Below are 23,133 nucleotides of genomic sequence, written 5' to 3'. Positions count from 1 at the left end.
AGGATTTCATTCACCCCAGGTTATTCCTTTGTCCTAAACCTCTATTCTTCAGTTGTCTCAGGTTAGAAGTTTTGTAATCATTTGTTACTCTGTCTCATTTAGGCCTATGGTCTGTCTGTCACCAAGTCCTATCCTGGTGGTTCAAAATGTTTCTCAATTAACCCCTTCCTCAGGCCTAGATGCCTATTCTAACCTCCTAGCTTATTTTTTCTGACTACAGCTTCTCCTTCTCCAGTCTATCCTATAATTCACTGCCAGACTGACCTTCCTGAGACACTGTTTGATCCTGTTTCCCCAAGCCTTGGAATCTGTAATGAGTCTATTTTCTGCTGAAGCAAGGCCAAGTTCTCCTGCCTGACCTTCAGTTCCCTCTAGATGATCTCTGTCCAATAGATATATAATGCCAGCCATACACAGCATTTCAAATTTTCTAGTAGCCACAGGTGACACTTTTAGTAATATACTTTATTTACCTAAAGGCATTCAAAACATTATCACTTCAACATGCAATCAATTGAAAAATAAATAATGAGATATCTTCATTCTTTTCTGTTGTTGTTCTAAGTCTTCAACATCCCATGTGTATTTTACATTTATATCACATCTCAAGTCAGACTAGCCATGTTTCAAGTTCTCAGTGGCTGGGGGGCTACTGGATCAGATAGTGTAACTCCAGACTGTGCCTCTCTGACTATCCACTATCCCCCCAACAAACAAGACATACTCAAGTCTTACTTCCTCTTGGTCTGTTAAAACAAAATAGAGATGGTAATGCCATGCCTATTTTATAGTATTGTCTTAGGCAAATGTGAAGTATGAAAATGCTTTGTAAGCTGTAAATCTCCATAAAAATGTATGGAAGTTATTATCAGGAGTAAAGGTTTTACTGACATGAGAGTAGGATATCTTTGGAGTTACTTGAAAGAAAAGACTGTATGAAGAAAGTCAACGGGCTGTCCTGAATTCATTTATGAAAAAATCAACTGCAAGCAATGAATGAAGAATATAAACATACTTTCTCCCACTGGAACTAATAATTATCTTTTTGGAAGAATTTTTCACATTAATAAGGTTCTCTAGATATTTAAATTACTCTGTAGGCCTTTTTTCCCCTTCAGCATTCTGAGGACTGGATTTAGGGGCATCAATTCTTCTCTTGAAGGAGCTAAACTGCTACCAAGAAGTTTATTGCTTTGGGTTGTAAATGTAGCCCATACACTGTGTAGTACTGAGATAGGAATAGCATTCAAATTTCAAGTATTGTCTAATTCATTGCAAAGGATTGGAATTGACCTAAAAATTGAATGCCAGTGATTCAGGTGCAGAAACAATTTTTAAAATGTTTTCAATTCATATTAGAAAGGAAATTTTAAAGAGCAGTCATTCTGACAGATTGATTAGTGACAATTAGGACACATTATTTTAAACACAGATGAGTTATAGGGTGCTTGCTTTGGTGGTACTCAAACCTTATCCCAACCCTTTACCAGATCAAGTAGTTCACTGATTTTTCTTTAGTCATGCCTTGAACTATCTTGTGGCTCTCAGGAGTTCAACACTCGCTGCAGATGTAACTCTGAGTGTACAGTGTAGAAGTTAGATTGCTAAATGAAGCCATTCTAGAAAAAAAAAAAGTAAACTTTGTAAAGTGGCTTCTGGGTGAAAGACCCCACCATTCCCAGACTTGCCCAAGCAAGAGAACTCAACCTAATGTATGACCCTGTTTCTCCCTCACCCATGCCCCTAATTAGCTACTAAATCCTTCTGACTCCACCTCTGAAATACTTCTTTAATCTGCAGCCTCCTCTCCATCCCCGATGCCCTCGCTCAGGCTTTCATCACTTTTCTCATAAGCTATTGCAACATTCTCCAAACCAGTTTCCCTGCCTCAAGCTTCGGCTTCCCCTCCACCCCACAATTTATCCTCCAACTCCCAGCAGAACGATCTTGCTAAAATACAGATCTGATCATGCCACGCCCCTAATTAAAAACCTCAAGTCATTCCCAGGGCCAACAGATAAAATCCAGACTACTGAGCACAATGTACACAGCACGTTATAGTCAGAGCCCAGCTTATCAGCTCTGCCTCCTGCTGCGTACTCAGAGTGATGATAATCAAATTACTTGCGGTTCCCCAGGAAGCCCCGTCCTTTTATAAACTCTGTTCTCTTCCTTTGCCCTGCCCCCTCCACTCCTCACATCAGTGTGGGGATCCCATGATCTTCTCCTCATGACATTAGACTTCTTCAAATGGCCTGTCTTCTGTGACCAGCCTTCCCTAACTCCCTGGTCATTTGTTCTTTCCGTGTCTCCATAACTGCATTCCTTATTCCTTTGCGGCAGGAACTCCTCAAGGGCTAATTCTTCTTGATATCTCCAGCATGTAGCATTCTGCCCAGCATAGCATAGTTGGTCCATAAAAATTTGTTGGATAAATAAAGGAAAGAATTGATGCTATCCCTCTCCCTCACCCACAGCTGTAGACCTTCTCTTCTACCCCAAATAAGAAAGCTAAGTTTTGAATTCAGTGTGATTTATAATCACCTGCTGATATTTCTAAGTATTTGATGAGGACAGTTCAAATCATAATCCTTCCTTTTAACTAAAGTTTAGTTTGTCTAGTTCAGTAAGATTTTCCTTGGGTCACAAGGAATTATTCCCATCCTCTACTTTTCCCAGCTACTATAAGTCATATGTACAATCTGGTCAAAAGAATAATACATGGAAAGGTTCTACCTTTAGATCCTTTGACTTACAGGATATGTTAGGAAACACACACAGACACACAGAGAAAACTCACATTTTTAAAAAATTAATTAATTAATTAATTTTATTTTTGGCTGAGTTGGGTCTTCGTTGCTGCACCTGGGCTTTCTCTAGTTGCACCGAGCGGGGGCTACTCTTCGTTGCGGTGCGTGGGCTTCTCATTGCGGTGGCTTCCCTTGTTGCGGAGCACGGGCTCTAGGCGCTCGGGCTTCAGTAGTTGTGGCTCGCGGGCTTAGTTGCTCCATGGCACATGGGATCTTCCCGGACCAGGGCTTGAACCCGTGTACCCTGCTTTGGCAGGAGGATTCTTAACCACTGCGCCACCAGGGAAGTCCCTAAAAGCACATTTTTAATTTCACAGAATCCAGACTATTGGACTGGAAAGGATCTTAACCAGGATCACCTTCACCTAATATGGTTATGGAGGTTGCGTACTGTCCAAGCCTAGGGGGCGCCATTCTCATGGGTCACAATGTGAATGGCTCTCCAGGGTTGTAACATGCACAGCCTTACACAGTATCCCTGTTTATCTAATCCTCTTCATTTTCAGATAATGAAACTTAGGTCCTAAGAGCCGACAGTTTTGCTCAAGGTCATGCATATACTTCATAGTAGGGTACAGGCAATGGGCCCCTTTTCTGCCTTTCAGTCACTCTGACCCAGATTGCTTTAGGAGGCTATGAAACTAGAAAAGATAGTGTCTGCTATAGTTGTGTGGATAATGGTCTTTAGCTGAACATGAAACTTCAGTCATTTCATTTAGCTCTGAATTATTTGCGCTAGCTTTCCGCCTCCAGCTCTACTGGTCTGGTTGGCATGACTTGAACCTTCAGCATATTACGCTACTGCCCACAGGGCTACCAAGACTCGGGTGCCTGTTTGTCCCACAAAGTTGCCAGGCTGTGCTGTCTACTGTCTCCTTTGCTGGCCTATTCCTCTGTGACCTACTGTTAGCTGCCATCTTCTTTTGGCTTCTCTTCTTAGCGTTTTGTGCTGCTTTGTCTGTATAGCCACATTGCTGACCAGTCAACGTGGTCCTTTCCTTCTGTTCTACAAATGATTCAATCAGAGCATGTTGGCTGTTGACCTTGGGTCTTTGGTTCTTTGCTGCTGTTCATAACTGCTGGGGGTACCTAGGCGATGCTGCTTCTTTGTCAAAACTTTTTGTTTCTTTTCTTTCTCCCGTATTCTAGATTTGCGCCTTTCTGAATGTTTAAAGATGCCAGAAGGATTGTCTCCACATAGTTGTGGCTCCATTCCTATAATTCCACCTATACTCTTGTTTAAAGTGAAAATATTGTTTGGGAGAAAAAAATCTTAGTTAGAAAAGTTCATGTAAATCAGACACTCAATAGCTAATTGTCTCTATCAAGGACGATGCATTTAAAAAATTACTCCTTCCTCTGCCCCGTGCTCTGTGCTCATCCTCAGTGTCAAACTAAGGTAAATACTGAGGTGTTTCTAGGTAGGTTTGATTGAGCCTGAATAGCAAACTAGACTTCTTGAGCCAAAGCCCTCCAGCCATAATGGACTGAATGCATTGTTTGCGTCTTTGCTCTTGATCATTAAGGCTGGCAGATCTTTCTGAAACTAATGGCCTGCTTTTGTTCCACTTGATCAGTTGAGATATAGAATAGAATTAGATTAAGGAATTATTAACTTGTTAGAGGTTTAATACTTGCTATTTGGTGGTTGTTTGCACTTTATATATTGTTCATTGTATAATTGGGAATTTCTTTGTAAATGTTTGGTTTTCAGGCTGGTTGGAAGGAAAATCATGCAACATTCATGAGTGAACTAAAAAATCTTCAGGCTTCTGGACTGACTACTCTTGGTCAGGCTCTAAGATCCTCATTTGATTTGTTAAATCTCAATAGATTAATATCTGGAATAGACAATTATGGACAGGTAAAAAAATTTTGAGTGAGTACAGCTAATTTATTTTGGTGACTTGGGGTAAGAATTTAAAATTGGGCATGGCTACCAAGTTTTCTGCTCCTTTTTATAACGTCCAAAAGGAGGTCCATGTATCTTTTAAATACATACTTTAACAAAAATCCTTTTAGGGGAGTCTTTTATGTGGCTTGACCATAAAATAGTTAAAATTGCCTACGCATCAGATCATCAGCTATCATGGGATGAATAAATTGCTGAGAATATTGGAGCAAGACAATTGAAGAGAAACTTTCAGAGTCCTTAAGTCCCTCAATTTAACAAAAAAGCTCTAGTATAAGAGGAAGGCAGAATAACATTTGCTGATGTTATCATTACACTTTCCCACTGAAAAAACTCTCCTCACAATAATCAGTCACTGGCCAGGTTGCAGAGCATAAGTCACTAATGTCCCCCTCACTGTGCCAGGATTCTGAATGATACACGGGTGTGGAGGATGCTGCCATTATAATCCCTTTAATATCTTTCTTTTATGATTACTTGGAAAGCAGAGGGAGAGGGGGATTTGGATGTTATAGTTTGGGGGGTTCCTGAATTATAAGAATTCCTCAGTTTATTCTGAATGTTACCTCTGCAGGGATTGTTATTTTGATTCCCACCCACTTCAGTCCCTAACCTTTTCCTTCTTATTTATCCAGGCAAATTTTATCACACACTTGAAAGATCACAGGCAAGGCAAATGTAAAAGTTGAAATACAATGGAGGCAAATGTAAAAGTTGAAATACAATGTTATTACTTTACACAGCTCTAATACTTTTTAAATGTATTTTAGGGGAGAAATCCATTTTTTTTAGAACCATCTATTTTAATTACCATCACAGATGGAAACAAGTTAACAAGTACTGCTGGTGTTCAAGAAGAGGTGAGATTTCATTTTCTCAAATTTCGTTTAAATGGCAGAGAACATGCAGCTATTTCAGTTAAGAATAAGTTTGATCAAACGTTCCATCTTGGTAATCCTTGAAAGATTGCCTCATTTGACTGAGGACATCAAAGAAAAGTGAACTCTATAACTCTTGAACTGTCTTCATTTTTGTATGGGTTGTTATGATGAAACTTTTCCAATTTTGCCTTATCAGCTTCATCTGCCTTTGAATTCTCCTCTGCCTGGAAGTGAACTAACCAAAGAACCTTTTCGTTGGGATCAAAGGTTATTTGCCCTGGTGTTGCGTTTGCCTGGATTGGCTTCTACTGAACCAGAGCAGCTAGGGAGTGTACCAACTGATGAATCTGCCATCACACAGATGTGTGAAGTCACAGGAGGTATTGGCAATATTTACTATTTCTAAAGGAAAAATTCAGGGCAGCAGAGTACCATTTTTCTTAAATGCCACATCCAGTGTTTACTTCTTTTCCTTCCGAATCTTTCAACTCTGCTGCTTAAGCTCACCATTAGTGTGATGTTTGCTGCCAGTGTAGTTTTGATTATTTCAAGTTGTATTTTAGGATTTCAGATGCTTGTATTGTTAAGTAGTGTTTTATTTGATCAAACGTGTACTATTTGTTTTTCCTTCTGGTACAGGTCGCTCCTACTGTGTTAGAACACAGAGAATGTTGAATCAATGTTTAGAATCTTTAGTTCAAAAAGTTCAGAGTGGTGTAGTTATTAACTTTGAAAAAACGGGACCAGATCCACTTCCTATTGGAGAAGGTACGGTAGATAACCTTTTTTTTTTTTTTTTTAACCTTAAAGTGTTATATAGGAGAGTGATCTGAAATTGAGAAAACATTGAACTAATCTCAGTAGACGCAGTCTTCACTAGCCACACACAATCAAGTGGTTACAAACATCCATCCAAACAACTACCATTCATTCATTGCCTGTGGATACATTTCAGCTAGCCAAATTCTAGCTTTAATTCAATGTCAAATCTTCCTCAGAAAATTCTCCCTTTGCCCTACTCATTTCATATTCCTGGTCCCAGTCTTGGGATGACACTGAATTCTTCACTTCTCTATTCATGAAATATCTGGAGATTGACTACAGAGTGCTATTTAACCAGCCATCTGCTTTTGGTCTTGTGAGCGCCAAACGTGCCAAGCTATCTTGATGAAATCTGTGGATGTTTAGCCAGGAACTGCTAATATTCTATAAGATCCTACACCAGTATTTTCCTGGCCACTTTTTAACTGCAGAACCTTTTCTCTTCAAATGAGATTTTATGGAAACTTCAACATCTCAAAATATGAAAGCAGAGCTACTTTTGTATTGGGAAAGTGAATCATACCCCATTGCATGGCTTCCTCAGAGCTCTGTTCCAGGCCATCGCTTCTCCTCATTCCTGTTGGTTCACACACACACATACATACATATGTGTACCTAGACTCCATCATCACCACAGTGCTTGTCTGATCTGATCCATACATTTTAATCACTGTGGCCACAATTAGTGGTAGCTGCCTGGAGAAGCAAAGGGAGTAAGTGCAAAGGGGCAGAAAGACCCACATTTCTTGCTGAAGCAGTGGATCCTGTGGTTCCTGACCTTTTTGCTATTTAGTCCCCAGAACCCTTTGAGAAGCTATTAGAAAAAATAGAGACCCCTCTCCCCAGGAAAATGGACATGGGCAACACATACACACATAATTTTGCATTTCATTTCAGGGGTTCTTGGACTCCAATTTAAAAACATCTGCTGTAGGGAATTCCCTGACAGTCCAGTGGTTAAGACTCCAGGCTTTCACTGCCGAGGGCTCAGGTTCTATCCCTGGTCAGGGAACTAAGATCCCACATGCCACGTGGCCAAATAAAAAAAAAAACACAAAAAAAACCCAAAACAACAGCAACAACAAAAACCACCTGCTGTAGAAGACTGAGGCTTCACAGCCCATTTTAAAGTAATTAAATTAGTTGTAAAGGAAGGACATGTTATATTGGTAACGATTGACCACTCAGGTCTATAATTTTGTGTTCATTACCTTCATGTGAACGGGGAACTTTCCTACTGAAAACCAATTAGAAGGTGTCACGTAAATAGCTCAGACATTCTTTCTAGCTCCATTTCCCCTTTGTCCAGAGTTCTTAACCTTTGAGATTCTGATGAAAGCTAAGAAATTTCTCCTCAGAAAAATGCACATCCCCAGAATTCTGAGCTCAACTTTAGAGGGGGTGTCTTGGTCCCCTGAAGCACTACATGTATTTTCTAGAGCTCCATGGGCCACAGTAAATCCCCTGCTCTAAAGTAATTACTTGTTTAAAGTAATGCTTAAGTAAATCAAATGATATTGGAGAAAAAAATGAGACTCAAATCACTAACACATATCTTTTAAAAATCTAATTTAGACTAATGAATCATCCCATTAAAGGTTATGTAACTCTGCCTTGCCCTGTTTTCCGGGGGCAAATGAAATATGCTAGTTCAAATAATTAAAATTCATTCAGGATATATTATTCAGCATTATACAATGCCCAGTTTCCATGGGATTTTAATGATGGGATGGGCAAACTATAATGAATTAGTCCACATAAACGTGATGCATTTGCTTTGTGTTCCCTCCCCAACTATATACATAGATTGTGTTGTCAGCATTCCTTCTACCTTTTGGTGAATTTGCCTTTGTGGTCATTGGGTCTAACTGTTTAGTAAAGAATACTTTTTTTCATCTAGTTGGAAATAGAAAATCTAAATAGAATTTATGACCTATTTTGTCAGATTCAAAAATGTAAAACTATACCAGGGAATGAACAATTTCATTTGCCTAATTTGGAAAAATATCTGTTGTGGTTTAGTGTGTTTAATTTATGTGTCCAAATCTCAGAAAATTTAAAACTAACTTTGTAACAGTTTTCCATATAACTACATATTTTGGTTGTAATTAAGGAATTGGGGGGGCAGGATGTTGGATTAGAGGGGATGGATTAGATGATGAAAAGAGTTGCTAGAGAGAACATTCAGAAATCCTAGTAGAGTCACTTTTTACTTCCATCTTTCATGAATCACTGTTTTGGCTTTGTTTTGTACTTTGCTTTTAACTGAAAAATCTGTACAAGAAGATCAGAGGCTGTGAAAGGAAATTCATGCCTTAGTCTGTCTTTTGTTTAACTTTTAGATGGACTTATGGATTCATCCAGGCCAAGCAATTCATTTGCTGCTCAACCATGGCATAGCTGTCATAAGCTCATTTATGTGCGACCTAACTCTAAGACTGGTGTTCCTGTTGGACATTGGCCAATTCCAGAATCTTTTTGGCCAGATCAGAATTTACCTTCACTAGTAAGTGTCATAAAACAAAAAGGTAAACATCATTCTGGATTTTCAATTAGTTGATTGCAGAGAACCTTTTAAAATAGCTTGGAAGCTTTTAAGTTGTGCCTTCTATTTCTTACTGGAAAGTCTAGCTTGTACCTAAAAGCAAGAGAGGACCTCCTTTCTGTTCTGGCATTCTTTCTTTTAGTTGCCTTTGCCACTTGACCTGCCCTCTTCAGATGTTAAAATAGTGTTATTTTTGATGCTGTTGCAATCTGTGACTTGGTTTTTATTTCAGGGCCAGAGCCGCTGACTTGATTTACTTGGTAAACACGATCTCTAAAAAGGGCAGGCATTGATTTTCATGTACATCCCCTGGAAATTAGAACTTAGTTTGCACCTTGTATAGGTTCTAGAAACATATTCAAAGCAGAGGTCATTCTACTTCCTCCGAGGGAGCCATTAGACATGTAGTGGGACTTTGTGGGCCTACTTCTCATGTTTTTGTAATCAGTGGACTTGAGCTCCTTGGCAATGCACCTTTCAACAATGTGTAATTAAGCAATATTTAAAAAATGATCTCTAAGCAAGGGTTTATCTTTTTATTCACTGTATTTGGTGGAAGAGGGTTTGATATTGTAGTGGCTCCTAGCACCACATGAATTGGCTTGGGACGGGGGAAGGTGCAGAATCTAGTAATAAGGGAAACCATATGAAACCCACTCTCCCTTTCATCTTCCTCCCTCCCCGCAGCCAATATAAAAAGGCCAGAGTAATCCTTGAGTGACGGAGGGGGCACAAAATGGTCACTGCTCTTCCAGTACCTTCTTGGTTCAGCTAATCTATAGTCTATCTAGGTTTTAGACATTTCTGACATGAACTGCATTTTCTCCTGGATTGCTATTTTGAGGCTCCTTCATTTTTTTCAGAGGTGGCCATGAAAGGCCTGAATGTACGACTGAAGAGCCATCTTCAGCCCCTGCCGGGGGTGAGGCTCTGTCTCCTAATCCCATCCCTTGGGGCACCAAGGTGGCACGCTTGTCAGACCTCAGGGCCCAGTTACTCTCAGCCCCTTCAAACCCCAGACTGAATGTTTTCGTTACAAATTTGCTTCATTATTCCTGGTGACAGGGTTTCACTCATGTCTTTGTTTTTATGAAGTTCTATTTTTTTAATTAATTTATTTTATTTTTGGCTGCGTTGGGTCTTCGTTGCTGCGTGCGGGCTTTCTCTAGTTGCAGCGAGCGGGGGCTACACTTCATTGCGGTGCGTGGCCTTCTCGTTGCGGTGGCTTCTCTTGTTGCAGAGCACGGGCTCTAGGTGTGCAGGCTCAGTAGTTGTGGCACGTGGGCTCAGTAGCTGTGGCTCGCGGGCGGCTCTAGAGTGCAGGCTCAGTAGTTGTGGTGCACGGGCTTAGTTGCTCCGCGGCATGTGGGATCTTCCTGGACCAGGGCTCGAACCCATGTTGCCTGCACTGGCAGGCGGATTCTTAACCACTGCACCACCAGGGAAGTCCCCACTCATGTCTTTGTATAGATTTAAATCGAATAAGCCAGAAATATTTTGAAAGTTTGATTAAAATAAAAATTTTTTAAAAAAACGGAATAGAAGGAATTTCAGGAAACTCACATATAGCGCGTAGCTTCAGCTTTAAAAGCACATTGGAAGGCTATTTTTCTCAGCTTCCAAAACATCTTGTAGGTTTGTAAATCATAAAGCCAAATGAGCATGTTTTTCCCCTTTATGAAGGAAACAGGTGTTTTGTCGTATTCACATCAGCCTTACAGATCTCTCAGCAAGAGCAGGTAGAGCTACATCTCACTCTTGACCCTGGAACTTGTCCTGTCTCTTTTTCTCTCCATTTGCCCTTGCTGACGCCATTTCTCTCTCTGGTACTCTCCACCCCCACAAGCTAAAGCCATTAATAAAATGGCTGCTCCATCAATCTGCTCTGGTACCCCAGGTACACAGGCCTTTCAGCCCAGCCAAAAGCATCCCCAGCTCTAGCTGTTCAAGGAAGTGTGTGGGTGTGAGAAATGCTGTAAAAATTCAGCTGCAAAGAAAATTTCAACCAGGCTGTGGAGTTGTGACGGGCTCCTTTTCAGTCTCTATCTTGCCTTTTCCATGCCTTTACAGTTGTTCACCTTGCTTGTTAGTGGCTCCAGCTCTGTCATTACCTCATTAGAAAGCTTCATGGATTTCTTCTGCCCTAGCAGTGTCTGGCCTGTCTGAAACCTCATGGTACAAAGGAGTGAAGGGCAGGTAGTCCTTGGAGGTTGCAAAGTGGATCTGAATTTCAGAGTTCTTAATATTCAAAACAGTTTTATTTTTTACTTCCCTGAAACCGGAGTTATGAGTGTTATAATTTACCTTTCTCAATTCATCTTTCTCAAAACAGTAGTCTGTATCTCAGCGATGGTTTAACAAAACATAAAAGGGTGGCAGAATTGTCACAAACGTAAACTCTCTTGATAACGGATTATATTTTCCCCTCTTGTTTTTTAGCCTCCACGAACATCTCATCCTGTTGTGAGGTTCTCCTGTGTAGATTGTGAGCCAATGGTAATAGACAAACTTCCCTTTGACAAATATGAACTTGAACCTTCACCCTTAACTCAGTACATCCTGGAACGAAAGTCTCCCCATACCTGCTGGCAGGTACTTATCCTTTGTTGTCAGCCAAATGTCTGGAACCACTCTGAGATCTTTAAATTGTTTTAAGAAGTTTCAAAGGTTAATCTGGGAATAGTCGAGCTGAGTCTGTTGATAATGTTTCTCACAAATGCTATCAAATAAGCAACAAGGCCAAGCAAATAATTTCAGACTGATATGAATCACTAGCCTACCATACACTGCCATTTAAGGAAGTATGATCTGATGAAACCTATGTATTTGAGGATTTGGAGGACTCCCCTAAAGCCTATCCAGGGACCCCAGGTTAAGAATCCCTAACCTAGGGGTTTCCCTGGTGGTCCAGTGGTAAAGAATCCGCCTTCCAATGCAGGGGACGCGGGTTCAATCCCTGGTCGGGGAACTAAGATCCCACATGCTGTGGGGCAGCTAAGCCTGTGAGCCACAGCTACTGAGCTCGTGTGCCTCAATGAGAGAGCCCGCGTGCCGCAAACTACAGAACCCATGTGCCCTGGAGCCTGTATGCCACATCTAGAGAGAAGCCTGTGCACCGTAACAAAAAGATCCCTCATGCCTCAACAAAGATCCCGTGTGCCACAACTAAGACCCAACACAGCCAAAAACATAAGGGAAATAAATAAATTTTAAAAAAAAGAATCCCTAACCTAAAGGATGTAATTCTATTCAGCTATGGATTCTTCAGCTGAAGCAATGTTCTCAGTCCTTACTGGGAACTTGACAGATTGGAAGCACAAGGTTTTTTTCTTAATTAAAAAAATATGTTTAAAATTTTAATTTTTAAAATTGGGATGCAGGATCTTAGTTTCCTGACCAGGGATCAAACCCGTGCCCCCTGCAGTGGAAGTGGGGAGTCCTAGCCACTGGACCGCCAGGGAATTCCCGGTACAAGATATTTTTGACCAAAAAAATAAGTAAATAAGTAAGCCTGAAACTACTTTATGTATTTGTGTCATGTAATCAAACCCTTCTTCCTGTAGTACAAAGCACATTGGTGAGTGTAGTGTGGATTTTCCTTGGATGAAGCAAATGCACAGGCAAATGCACATACACTGGCTCTTCCAAGGGTTATACTTCAGCCAGAAGGGCTTGCTGATTTGTTAGTAGACTCACCTTTGGATTTTAATTTGTGAAAATCCGGACGTGGCAGTCACAGCCTTTTTATTTGAATATAATAAGGAAGCCCTACACTGTAAGGATGTTTGTTCTATTTCTAAACTACAGCACCGTATAGCAATCAGTAATTGTTAGGTTCTACTTATGCAAGGAACACTTGCAGACTGCCATCTGGTTCACCCTAAAATGCGAAATCATTGCTACTAGTTGCCTTTAAGCTACTTGAATTCTCCAAAGATGCTAAAACTGGGTAGAAAAAAAAAGGAACAAGCATAAAGCAAGGATGTAAAAGTGCAAGAAACAGAATGATCTCATAAATATAATATTGAGCAAAAGAAGCCAGACATAAAAGATCACATATCATATGATTCGACTTTATATAGTTCAAAAAGAGGTAAGACTGCCTGACTCTGTTAAAAGTCGGGACAGTGATTTCTCTTGGGATTACAGAGTAGTGACCAGAAAAAGACACGAGGGGGTTTCTGGTTAGGTTCTATTTCTTGATCTGGGTGCTGATGACACACATGCATTCATTTTTGAACATTCATTGAACTGTATACTTATAATTCATGCACTTTTTTTGAACGTATGTTTATATTTCAATAAAATACACCAAAAATGTGCTGGAAATACAGAGATAGGGATGATAGAATACTAAGTTAAAATCAAGACAGAGGCTTGAATTTATGAATTGAAAAACATTTTAGAATAAAAGCAAATAAAATTATAAATTATACTTCTTTCCTAAATGAAACCCTCTTTTCTATATGGCACCTTCCTTGTAAATCTTCTCCAAAGGAACTTAAGAAATCCTTAAGATCCCTGCAGCACCCCTCAAATATGCCATATGTCTTTCTCTAGCATCTTACGTTACTTTGGTTTAGAGTAGTTTAATGCGATGAATTAGTGGGAGTGAAAAAGAATAAGATGAACCAGGAGCTGGGAAATTTGGCAAAATCATAATGGAGACTGGATTCTAACCCTAGCTCTGCCACCAGCTATGTGGTCTTGGATCAGACACTTTCTCTAGACTAGATGGTCTCTAATGATCCCTTTGAACCCCCAAATTCTATGAATTTGCAGCGGATAAGAAATTTGGAAAAACTCAGTGGGCTTATGGGAAGGAAGGAAAGTATGAAGGTGGGAAGGGAGGGAGTAAAGACAGAAAGGGAGTGAGAAAGGAACAAAAAACAGTGCTTTTCCTTTCAGGGGAATTACAGGTCTGATCCTTGCTGGCCGTAACTTTTTTATCCATTATGATGATTTTCCCCCTTTTCTATTATACACACTTAGGAAACTGGAGGAAATCCAACATGTTTTATTACAATTATCTGTTTCTATTAACGTTCAGATTAAGACATGAAATCTAGTAGGTGAGTCATGTTTTAGCACAACCCATTTTTTTGTGGAGGCATCCATTACATAGGAAGGGTTTATTCTTAGCTACAGCTAAGCATAGCAAGAATTTAGTGAACTGGTAGGTGATTTGGCTGGTACCAAGAATTAGCAAAGTAAGTGGGTTCTGTTCACCATCAGGGTCTGACTTTTGTCTTAAATAATCCCGCTGAAAGGCTTTGGAAAAGGTAAAGGTCTAGGTCCCTAAAAGTACATACTGATGCCCTGGTTTGGGCCAAAGAGTGAACATGGAACACAAAGAAAACATAATAGCCAGAGGATTCCAGTATAGCACATCAGGTCTATGGGACCTGACAATATAATACATATCAAATCAGGAATATCAATAAGGAATAAGATGCTAGTCATATGGAATAAAGATTAATGTTTTCATTTTTATTGAATGTTTGCTCCACCAGGAACATTTACAAGAGAAAGTGCCTTCCAGATTGAACCAAAGCATCTCCTTGCTCAATATAATTGCCTCAAAATAATTATCACCAGTGCCTGGCTTGTAACAGACTCCTCAATAAATATTTATTGGATGAAAAATGAATAAATGGGTAGGGGAATGGGGCATAAAAGGGAAGTAGAGCAAAACTTAATAGTAGTACACATGAGGAGTGTTAGCATAATCCTATAAATGGGCTTTGTTTTTGTAATTGCTTGCTTTAGGCATAGGGGCGTGTTCCATTTTCCTAAGTCTCCACTCTGGTCACCACTTGTTCTTTTGAGAAGTCACTTTGTTTTAATGGCTGGTATCACTTAGTGGTATTTCAGCCTTATTTTCCATCGTGCTAACCAAGTAAATATTTGGGTATTGTTGATGCAGCCTGTTGTCTCTGAATCGTTATTGCATAGTACGATTTCATTTCTTAACACAATTTGCAGAAGAATTGCAATCTGAACATTCTTCTTTAGTATGATATACTTTGACATAAATATAGTGAAAGAACTATTCCCATTTTTAAATTACAATTAAATTGTGCCAGAGATGTCGGTATGGAATGTTGCTGTGTTTAGTTTTACATAAAATCCTTATTGTCATAACTGTACATTACTTCACCATCTTCTCAGGTATTTGTTACTAGCAGTGGAAAATACAATGAACTTGGATATCCATTTGGTTATTTAAAAGCCAGTACGACTTTAACTTGTGTAAACCTCTTTGTGATGCCGTACAACTACCCAGTTTTACTCCCTCTTTTAGGTAAGTCAAGTATGTGCCATTTAGTCATCTTTGAAATACAACAAAGAAGAAAAATCGATGATGAACTAAGCATTTTAAATGTAGTCAAAGAGTAATGGATATCAGGATATATAAAAGTCTAAAAACTGATTTGGAAGGATAGAATTTTCATCCTGTTTTCTGTTTTGTTCATTTTCCTTTCGTTGTTTTTACATCAAACAGAAGAGACTCTTCACCTCGGGGGGCGTGATTCTTATGCTGCTCTTTGGGTTGCAAGCTCCAATGCTGTCACCCCTCTTCTCTCCAGTTTTAAGTGCACTTGGCTTTTGGTAAACTAGTTTGGGCCCCCCAAAGTTGATTGGGGTTAACACTTCAAGAATCTGATGGTTTTCTTCAGAAAATAGGGCTTCCATGGGGCTGTTGGCTTGCACTAATTTCCTCCACAAAAGAATATTGAATGCTCTTGAGGCATGTATTTTAGGCAGAGTAGCAAGTTAAGGAACTAGATACAAGAGTGAATTCTGCAATAACTGCAGTTGTAGAAGCTGTGGTTTCCATGGCAAGATTCTAAAAGGAACAACTCCAGAAGCTGTTACTCAGACATCACTAAAAATGTGTGTGATTTTTTTTTCTCATTTAAAGAGCCACATCTGTTTAGAGTAATACAGTACCTACAGTACCACACGGTATCTTTCTCTTTGTAAAGTTGTGAACATTTTTAGTTGCTGAGGCTTCTTAATTTTTGCAAAAAGGATCAAACCTTTACTAAGTTTTAATATAGTCATTGAAAGCATAAGATTTTTATTGCTATCAATATTATATGTATTAAATGTCCTGAAAAAGCAATTCTTTGGATGTTGCAAGTTAAGAAGGTTAAGAGTGGGTCATCATAAATGATTGTTTTAGATGGCCTATCTACTTTATTTCTTAGTCATATCTAAAAATATCTTCTAACAGGTGATTTTCACTTATATAGAATATATGTTATGTCTTTGAGATTAATAAGACTGCCAATAAAAAAAGTACCTGTATTTTGTGGATTTATTTACCCTGTTTTCTTAAATATACCTTTATGATCTCAAGTTTTCACAACTAAAAAGTGAAGGATCAAGCTAGCTAATCTTCACTTAGACTGTTAATAGTATTATTTTTCTATTTTTAAGTACACTTTTTATTTTGAGATAATTGTAGATTCACATGCGACTGTAAGAAATAATAAGAGAGAGATGATACCAAAATCGCAGACAACAGAGGCAAAAATAAACACATGGGACTACATCCAACTTAAAGATATTTGTGCATCAAAGGATACAATAGAGAGCAAAAGGCAACGTATGAAATGGGGAAAAGTTTGCAAATCTTATATCTGGTCATTTTGGGTAGGGGCTCTATCCACCCCTGCCTAGAGCATCATTATCCCTTTGCAAACATCCCAAACCAGAAACCCCAGAGGCATCTTTGATTCCTCCCCCTTCTCTGACCCCACACATCCACTTCAGGGCCACCCCATCCTTGACTCAGTTCCCATTCTTCCCTTTGGCTTCGAATATCCATTTCTAGGCTTCTCTATAATCTGTATCTTCCAAGGAGCATAGGGTTTTCACACCCTTTGAGGCTGAGGTTCTTGTGCCCCTGAATCCCAAACTTGGGTTTCATGTCGAGGTTCTGAAATAGCTTCCACCAATACTTCCACCATTACTTCAATTTCTGGATTGTGTAGCCTCCATGGTGATTAGCAGTCTGAACTGTAGGGCATAGCTGCCCTGATAATGAATCCTGGCTCTGCTGTTTGCTAGCTTTGTGACCCTGGATAAGATACTTAACCTCTCTGTGCCTCAGCTATTTCATCTGTAAAGTGGGAATAATAATAGTACCTACCTCAAAAGGATTTAGTTGGGATTAAATGAATTAATAGAATTAAATTGCATCAAACTCACCTGGCAAACAGTAAGTGCTATTGTCTGATTAATAATACTATTGTCATTATTAATATCTATGTTATCTCAGTAGCTCTTGAAGGCACTGTTATTCCATACTAAGGATATAATATAAAGATATAGGACAGTTTTGCAGTTTTAGTAGGCAGGGCATTTAGTAAAAAGTCATCAAGTTAAGTCACACACACTTTATGATGTCTGGAACATCACTATAGTACTGCACAGTACAATAACTGTCCATAAAAGTGACCCCTGTTTCCTCTTTATTAATTCAAGATTTCCATGAAAAGTAGTCAAGAAAAGTTTATTTAAGCATTACAATTTACCTGGGATAGATAAGTGAGGCTTAATTAGATCAATGAGCTACCATAAGAATCATGTTAGTAGGGTGGTAGGTAACCAGATTATCACAGTTGGCAAGATTATCTCTCAATCAGGAAATTAGGAAAAAAAATTTTATATTTATATATCTGTAATTACAGAAATTAAGGCATTTGTAGCAACTTGTCTTTTTTTTGTCTTTTCTTAAGTATGCCACATTCAGTCACCTTTTTTGAAAAAAAAATTAAGAACTGGGGACTTGTGTAAAAAATAAAGTTCATCTCCATATTAAGACCAGTTATTATCAGGAGGAGGAAAAGAGAATAACCAAAAGAGAATAATCTGATGTTTATTCATCACTATATATCCGGTGCTTCACAGTTTACGCTATTTATAAATCTTTTTTTTTTTTTTTTTTGCGGTACGCGGGACTCTCACTGTTGTGGCCTCTTCTGTTGCGGAGCACAGGCTCCGGACGTGCAGGCCCAGCGGCCATGGCTCACGGGCCTAGCCGCTCCGCGGCATGTGGGATCTTCCCGAACCGGGGCACGAACCCGTGTCCCCTGCATCGGCAGGCGGACTCCCAACCACTGTGCCACCAGGGAAGCCCCCTATAAATTTTATGTAGTGTTTTCACGTACACGATCTAGTTCCTCAGAACAGTCCTGTGGGAAAAGGCAGTTATCATTAAACTCATTTTATGGCTAAAATGGAGGCACAGAAAGGTGAAGTGATTTCTCAAAGCTCACTGAGCTAAGTACATAGTATGTGTCTGAGCTTGAACTCAAACCCCTGCCTTTTTGAAGCAGGAAATGGGGAGAAAGGAACCGGAAGAGAAAATATCTGTAATTTTTGAGGTGTCGGCAGTGTCATTTTACTCTCGTTCCACACTCTCATCTCATCTTTCAAATGTGGATGAGCTGATTGTTTATGATATTTTTACTGTACCATCCTGGAGACTGCATGTGAATGGAAATCTAATACCATGGAATCATTTTCTGAGCTACAAAGATAGTGACTAAAGCCATGTCACCCTAACTGCTCTCTACCCTTGATGTAGTCTGTGGAAGATTTTCTTTTTTCCTCTCGCCCCCATTAAAAAATAAATCCGACAAGAAGTAATTAGACTAAATTGGCTCCTGGGTTGAATCATTGCAATTGGCATTGTTAGAAATATTAAGACTACTGTTGACTCTCATTGTCTAATCTATTTATATCTAAATGTCTCTTCAGTCTTGTGGTATTTACATTTGTCAGTTAGTTTCCAAAATCTGCCTAATTCCCTACAGACTTCACACAAAGACATGGTATAACAGGATATTTCCACAGTCTCCCGTTCCTTTCTGTCAAGGTATGAATGGTCTTTAAAGGACTTGCATGCCTAAATGAGCCAGAAATCTCTTCAGATCTTTTTTCCTTTGTTCTTTCTACCCTGTACCAAAAGAACAAAAGACCTACATTTTATGACTTTGTAAATTCATTTAAATTAGTTTCAGCAGGAGTGAATAATTTATTATAGTAATAAAAGGAAGAAAACCAAATAAATTCAGAATTTCAAAGAATAGCCCTATTTGTAGAGAAATTGTGCATTTGTAGAGAAATTGTGCATATGGCATAGGGATGGTTTTGTTCCTGGAAGGAAAGCATTTATTTTTTGGATAAAAGCCAGTAAAACATGAAGAAACAATATAGAGAGTGAATTTATAATGTCTTTGATATTTATAGTAAGTGTGGCAGGTTCATGTTGGTTGATGTCTGGGGATATCAATTTTGAATTATTACATTAAAAAATTTATCCTTGGAAGGAAATAATGAGGTATTTTGGGAATTTTCCATGTAGTGTATACAATGCATTTCGATTATTTAAATAATTAAATTTGAGTGTAAAAATATACGGGATATCTGCTTTTTTAAGGAAAATATCTTTAGTTGTGTTAATAATACACCATATTCAAGAACCATACTTAGTTGTACAGAATTTTCAACTTCAACATACATCTCTACTTGCTTTTACTAGTGCCATCAGCCAATTGTTAACTAATGTTTGAGAGACCGAAAGTTTGGCTCAAAATGCCTGACCACTGAAATCAAGGAAATGAAGAGGGGGGAAATATGTATAAACAAAATATACACTGATTAAGGAGAATCCAAAACGTAATTTAGAGCATGCCATCATTGCCCAGAAATTATTGAGGTGTAATTGACATATTCTATTAGTTTCAGGTGTGCAACATAATGATTCGTTATTTGTATATAATGCAAAATGATTACCACAATAAATCTAGTTAACATCCATCACCGCACATAGTTCCAATTCTTTCCTTGTGATGAGAAATATTAAGATCTACTCTCTTCGCAGCTTTCAAATATGCACTACAGTGTAGTTAACTATAATCATCACGTTGTACATTACATCCCCATAACTTATTTATCTTATAACTGGAAGTCTGTACCATTTGACCCCCTTCACCCATTTCACACCACCCCCACCCCTGGCAACCACCAATCTATTCTCTGTATCTATGAGTTCATTTTGTTGTTGTTGTTTTAACATTTTCTATTTAAATAAAAGAAATATTCCATCCACCAGTGACCATGGATTCCTTCTCAGGTGAAAATTACTACACTAGAGTTACCAATATGTAAGATAATATTTCACATAGATCAGAGTCAGTGTTTTAATATTATATTTTATGTAGCTTCACAGATGGAAGATGAATATGTAACCTGAGAATTTATTTCATTTTCTAGAAAACTGCTATATATAATTTTGGTACATAGTACCAAAAAAAGATAATCAAATAAACTCCAATGAAATGTTCATCTAATGTAATTGAAACTGAAAATTTCTAGGAAATGATATAATAGATGTGGGTTGCTTGATTTAGATCTTGGAATTTAGGACTGGAATAGTATAATATTTTCTTGGATTTTCTCTTGCAGATGACTTGTTTAAAGTTCACAAGCTTAAGCCAAATGTGAAGTGGCGACAGGCTTTCGACAGCTACTTAAAAACTCTGCCTCCATACTACTTATTAGTATGTATTAACTCTATCCAATCAATCAAAAACTTCACCCCTGAAATAAGATAGTTTTTTTTTTAATTTGTAAATTTGGGTCGCCATTGTCTTCTCAAATTATGTGTAAGAGCTTGGAGATGTCATGGCGGCACAAAAGAGAACTGCTTATTTTATTTCCTTTAACTGCCATGGTTATTGTTATAAAACACATCTATGTTTCTCTTATAAAAACTAACCTTGTGAAATTATAATTTTGGAATTTAAGAAAAATATGACTGGATTTATGTATTATATCAACTTCCCTTTTTAACTCTAGAAATTCGCACTATTGGGTTTTCCTCTGAAAAAAAAACAAACAACCTGAAGACATTATATTTACTTATGGCTTGTTAAATGTGTCCTAGACACAGCATGAAGTAGGGGCACTGGTTAGAGGGAATCCAAAAAGAGTAAAAAATCACTTGGTGTCATTTGGATTTTTACAATTTGAGAAAAAATATTCATAATTATTTTGAACTAGTCATATAATCTAAATCAAGATTATCAAAATCATTTCAGAGGTGGATGTGGTAAACTTTAAGCCAAGTTTCTAGAGGTGAAAAGGCAGAACCTTAAGTGGTACCATTGGTGTCACTGGGAGGAGAAATTGGGGTGTGTTAGTATTTACCATGGCAGGAATGGGGTGCACAATAAAATGCAATGTGAAATGATTTTATGACTTGGGAATTAAGACTGAAAGCAATTTACCTGTTTGAATTTGCTGTTACTTGCTCTTCTTATCCCACTCTCTTCTGATTTTTTTACTTTCTGCTCCTTACTTTTCTGCTATTTTCATTGCCACTTTTTAATGTTCCATGTTTGGTTTTATGTGCAGCACCTTGACTTCTAAGAAATGAATCATGTCCCTTTGCCCCTTATAACTGAAGTTTGAGTATTTTAAGATTTATTCTATTCTTACTGTTGTGTATTTTGTTTCCTTATAGCCATTAAAGAAAGCACTAAGGATGATGGGAGCTCCAAATCTGATATCAGATAATTTAGATTGTGGACTTAGTTACAGTGTTATCTCTTACCTTAAAAAACTCAGCCAACAGGTAGTATTGGTAAAAACAAACAAACAAAAATCCTTTGCCCTCAGAAGTGCATTTCCTTATTCTTTAGTATAACTGTAATTTTCAAATTAAATGTGTATATATTTCTACACTTTATGGATTAGTAATAATGTGATTCTCTATGGCTTCTAGCTTCACCATTAAACTGCAGTTAAGGGTCTGTCAGTATCATTTGATGCTGTGCCATTTCTCCTTTCGCTTGCCAGTTTGTTCTACCCACAAGCTGGTTGATATTTTGTGGCCTAGGAGGGGCAGAGGCTTAATAGAATTATCCATGGGTCACATTTTGTCTATCCTCAACCTAGTTTCTCCTCAAATCACGTTGGGCTAGAGCATCCCCCTTTTTAGGTCAGCACACTGAGGCATGGTGTGATTAATGACTTGCCTGAAATGCGTTTTTAGGCAACAAATATCAGTATGCTTTCTCTTGGAGAGGGGGAGATGAGACCAGTGTTCCTCACACTGGAGGGTGACAGGCCCTCCATCTGTTCCCCCACCTCATTTGCCATTATTCACCTTGTCCCTTGCCTGCCCCTCTCTATTAGTACCTCATCCTCCACTCACCCCTACTTATCATACTTCTCACCTCTACCTAGCCCATTCTTGCAGGGTGGAAATGTTTGAGAACTACTGAGTTAGAGCTTTACTGCCATACAAATGTGTTATGTTGTATGACAAATTAACGCAGCAGCTTTACTTTCTTCTTGTGCACAAATGTATTCCCAGGTAGGGAATAGTAGTAGCATTTGCAGTGACAATAATGCTTCAAGTTGGATATGTTTCAAAGTTGGGCCTTTAGAAAACAGATCAAATAAGTGTCAGAGCAAATAAGTGTCAGATTTCTGACACCAAAGAACTAAAATGACTCCACAATTTGGGATGCTGACACACCTTGCTAGGAACTGGCAAAAACTTAAGTATAGTCTGGAGTTTACCAGCTCCTACCAGACCAGTGTGCTCATAAATGCAAAAGAAAGTAAAGGCAAACCCAGATTTCTGATCTATCAAGTGTCCCCTTAACCCCTTTCCCTCTCTGCTAAAAGATTTTTGTTGTTGTTAAATGTTTTGTTTTGGTTATTTATTTATTTATTGATCTATTGATTTATATTTTTTTATTTGATGTTTACCTTAGGCCTTTAAGGCTGTGTCAGCAGGGTATGGCCAGAAGGAAGAATAGTGAACAGAGTTGAAACTCATGCAAGTTCTGGGGCTTTCTGGGACACGTTGCTTGTATAGTTTTATCAATGACCTTTCAGGACCAATTTGTGGAAACAGACCCTTCATTTGCTCTTATCCCTTATTTCATGACTAAATTTTTAAAAAGATAATAAACATACTTAATTCCAATAATTAGGGAAAATTTATGAATATCTCTGACCAAACCACAAGAAATTCAAAATTAATTTGGGCTTACTGGACATTGGTGGAATTCCACCTTTTAGAGAAAAAGAAAAGACCATTACTAATTTATACTAGCTCTAATTACTAAT

At 38.5% G+C, this 23,133-nt stretch overlaps 1 protein-coding gene across 9 annotated transcripts in view; it reads left to right on the top strand.

Annotated features, from left to right (window-relative positions):
* INTS6L (integrator complex subunit 6 like) overlaps positions 1–23,133 on the top strand; it is a 51,717-nt gene that overhangs the window by 18,411 nt on the left and 10,173 nt on the right. For 4 of the 9 annotated variants that reach the window (XM_060087126.1, XM_060087128.1, XM_060087125.1 and 1 more), the window contains 9 exons: positions 4,525–4,674; positions 5,493–5,582; positions 5,800–5,983; positions 6,243–6,371; positions 8,768–8,931; positions 11,410–11,562; positions 15,142–15,274; positions 20,455–20,549; positions 21,515–21,625. In XM_060087126.1, coding sequence (XP_059943109.1) covers positions 4,525–4,674; positions 5,493–5,582; positions 5,800–5,983; positions 6,243–6,371; positions 8,768–8,931; positions 11,410–11,562; positions 15,142–15,274; positions 20,455–20,549; positions 21,515–21,625 — 1,209 coding nt within the window. The remainder of the gene's footprint in view (positions 1–4,524; positions 4,675–5,492; positions 5,583–5,799; positions 5,984–6,242; positions 6,372–8,767; positions 8,932–11,409; positions 11,563–15,141; positions 15,275–20,454; positions 20,550–21,514; positions 21,626–23,133) is intronic. The other 5 variants (XM_060087133.1, XM_060087132.1, XM_060087131.1 and 2 more) reach the window with 2 other exon arrangements.

Source organism: Mesoplodon densirostris, chromosome X (assembly GCF_025265405.1).
Source record: "Mesoplodon densirostris isolate mMesDen1 chromosome X, mMesDen1 primary haplotype, whole genome shotgun sequence".
In the NCBI taxonomy this organism is placed as follows: Eukaryota; Metazoa; Chordata; class Mammalia; order Artiodactyla; family Ziphiidae; genus Mesoplodon; species Mesoplodon densirostris.
The sequence above is the reverse complement of the archived record's forward strand: the minus strand, read 5'-3'. Positions and strand labels throughout refer to the sequence as shown.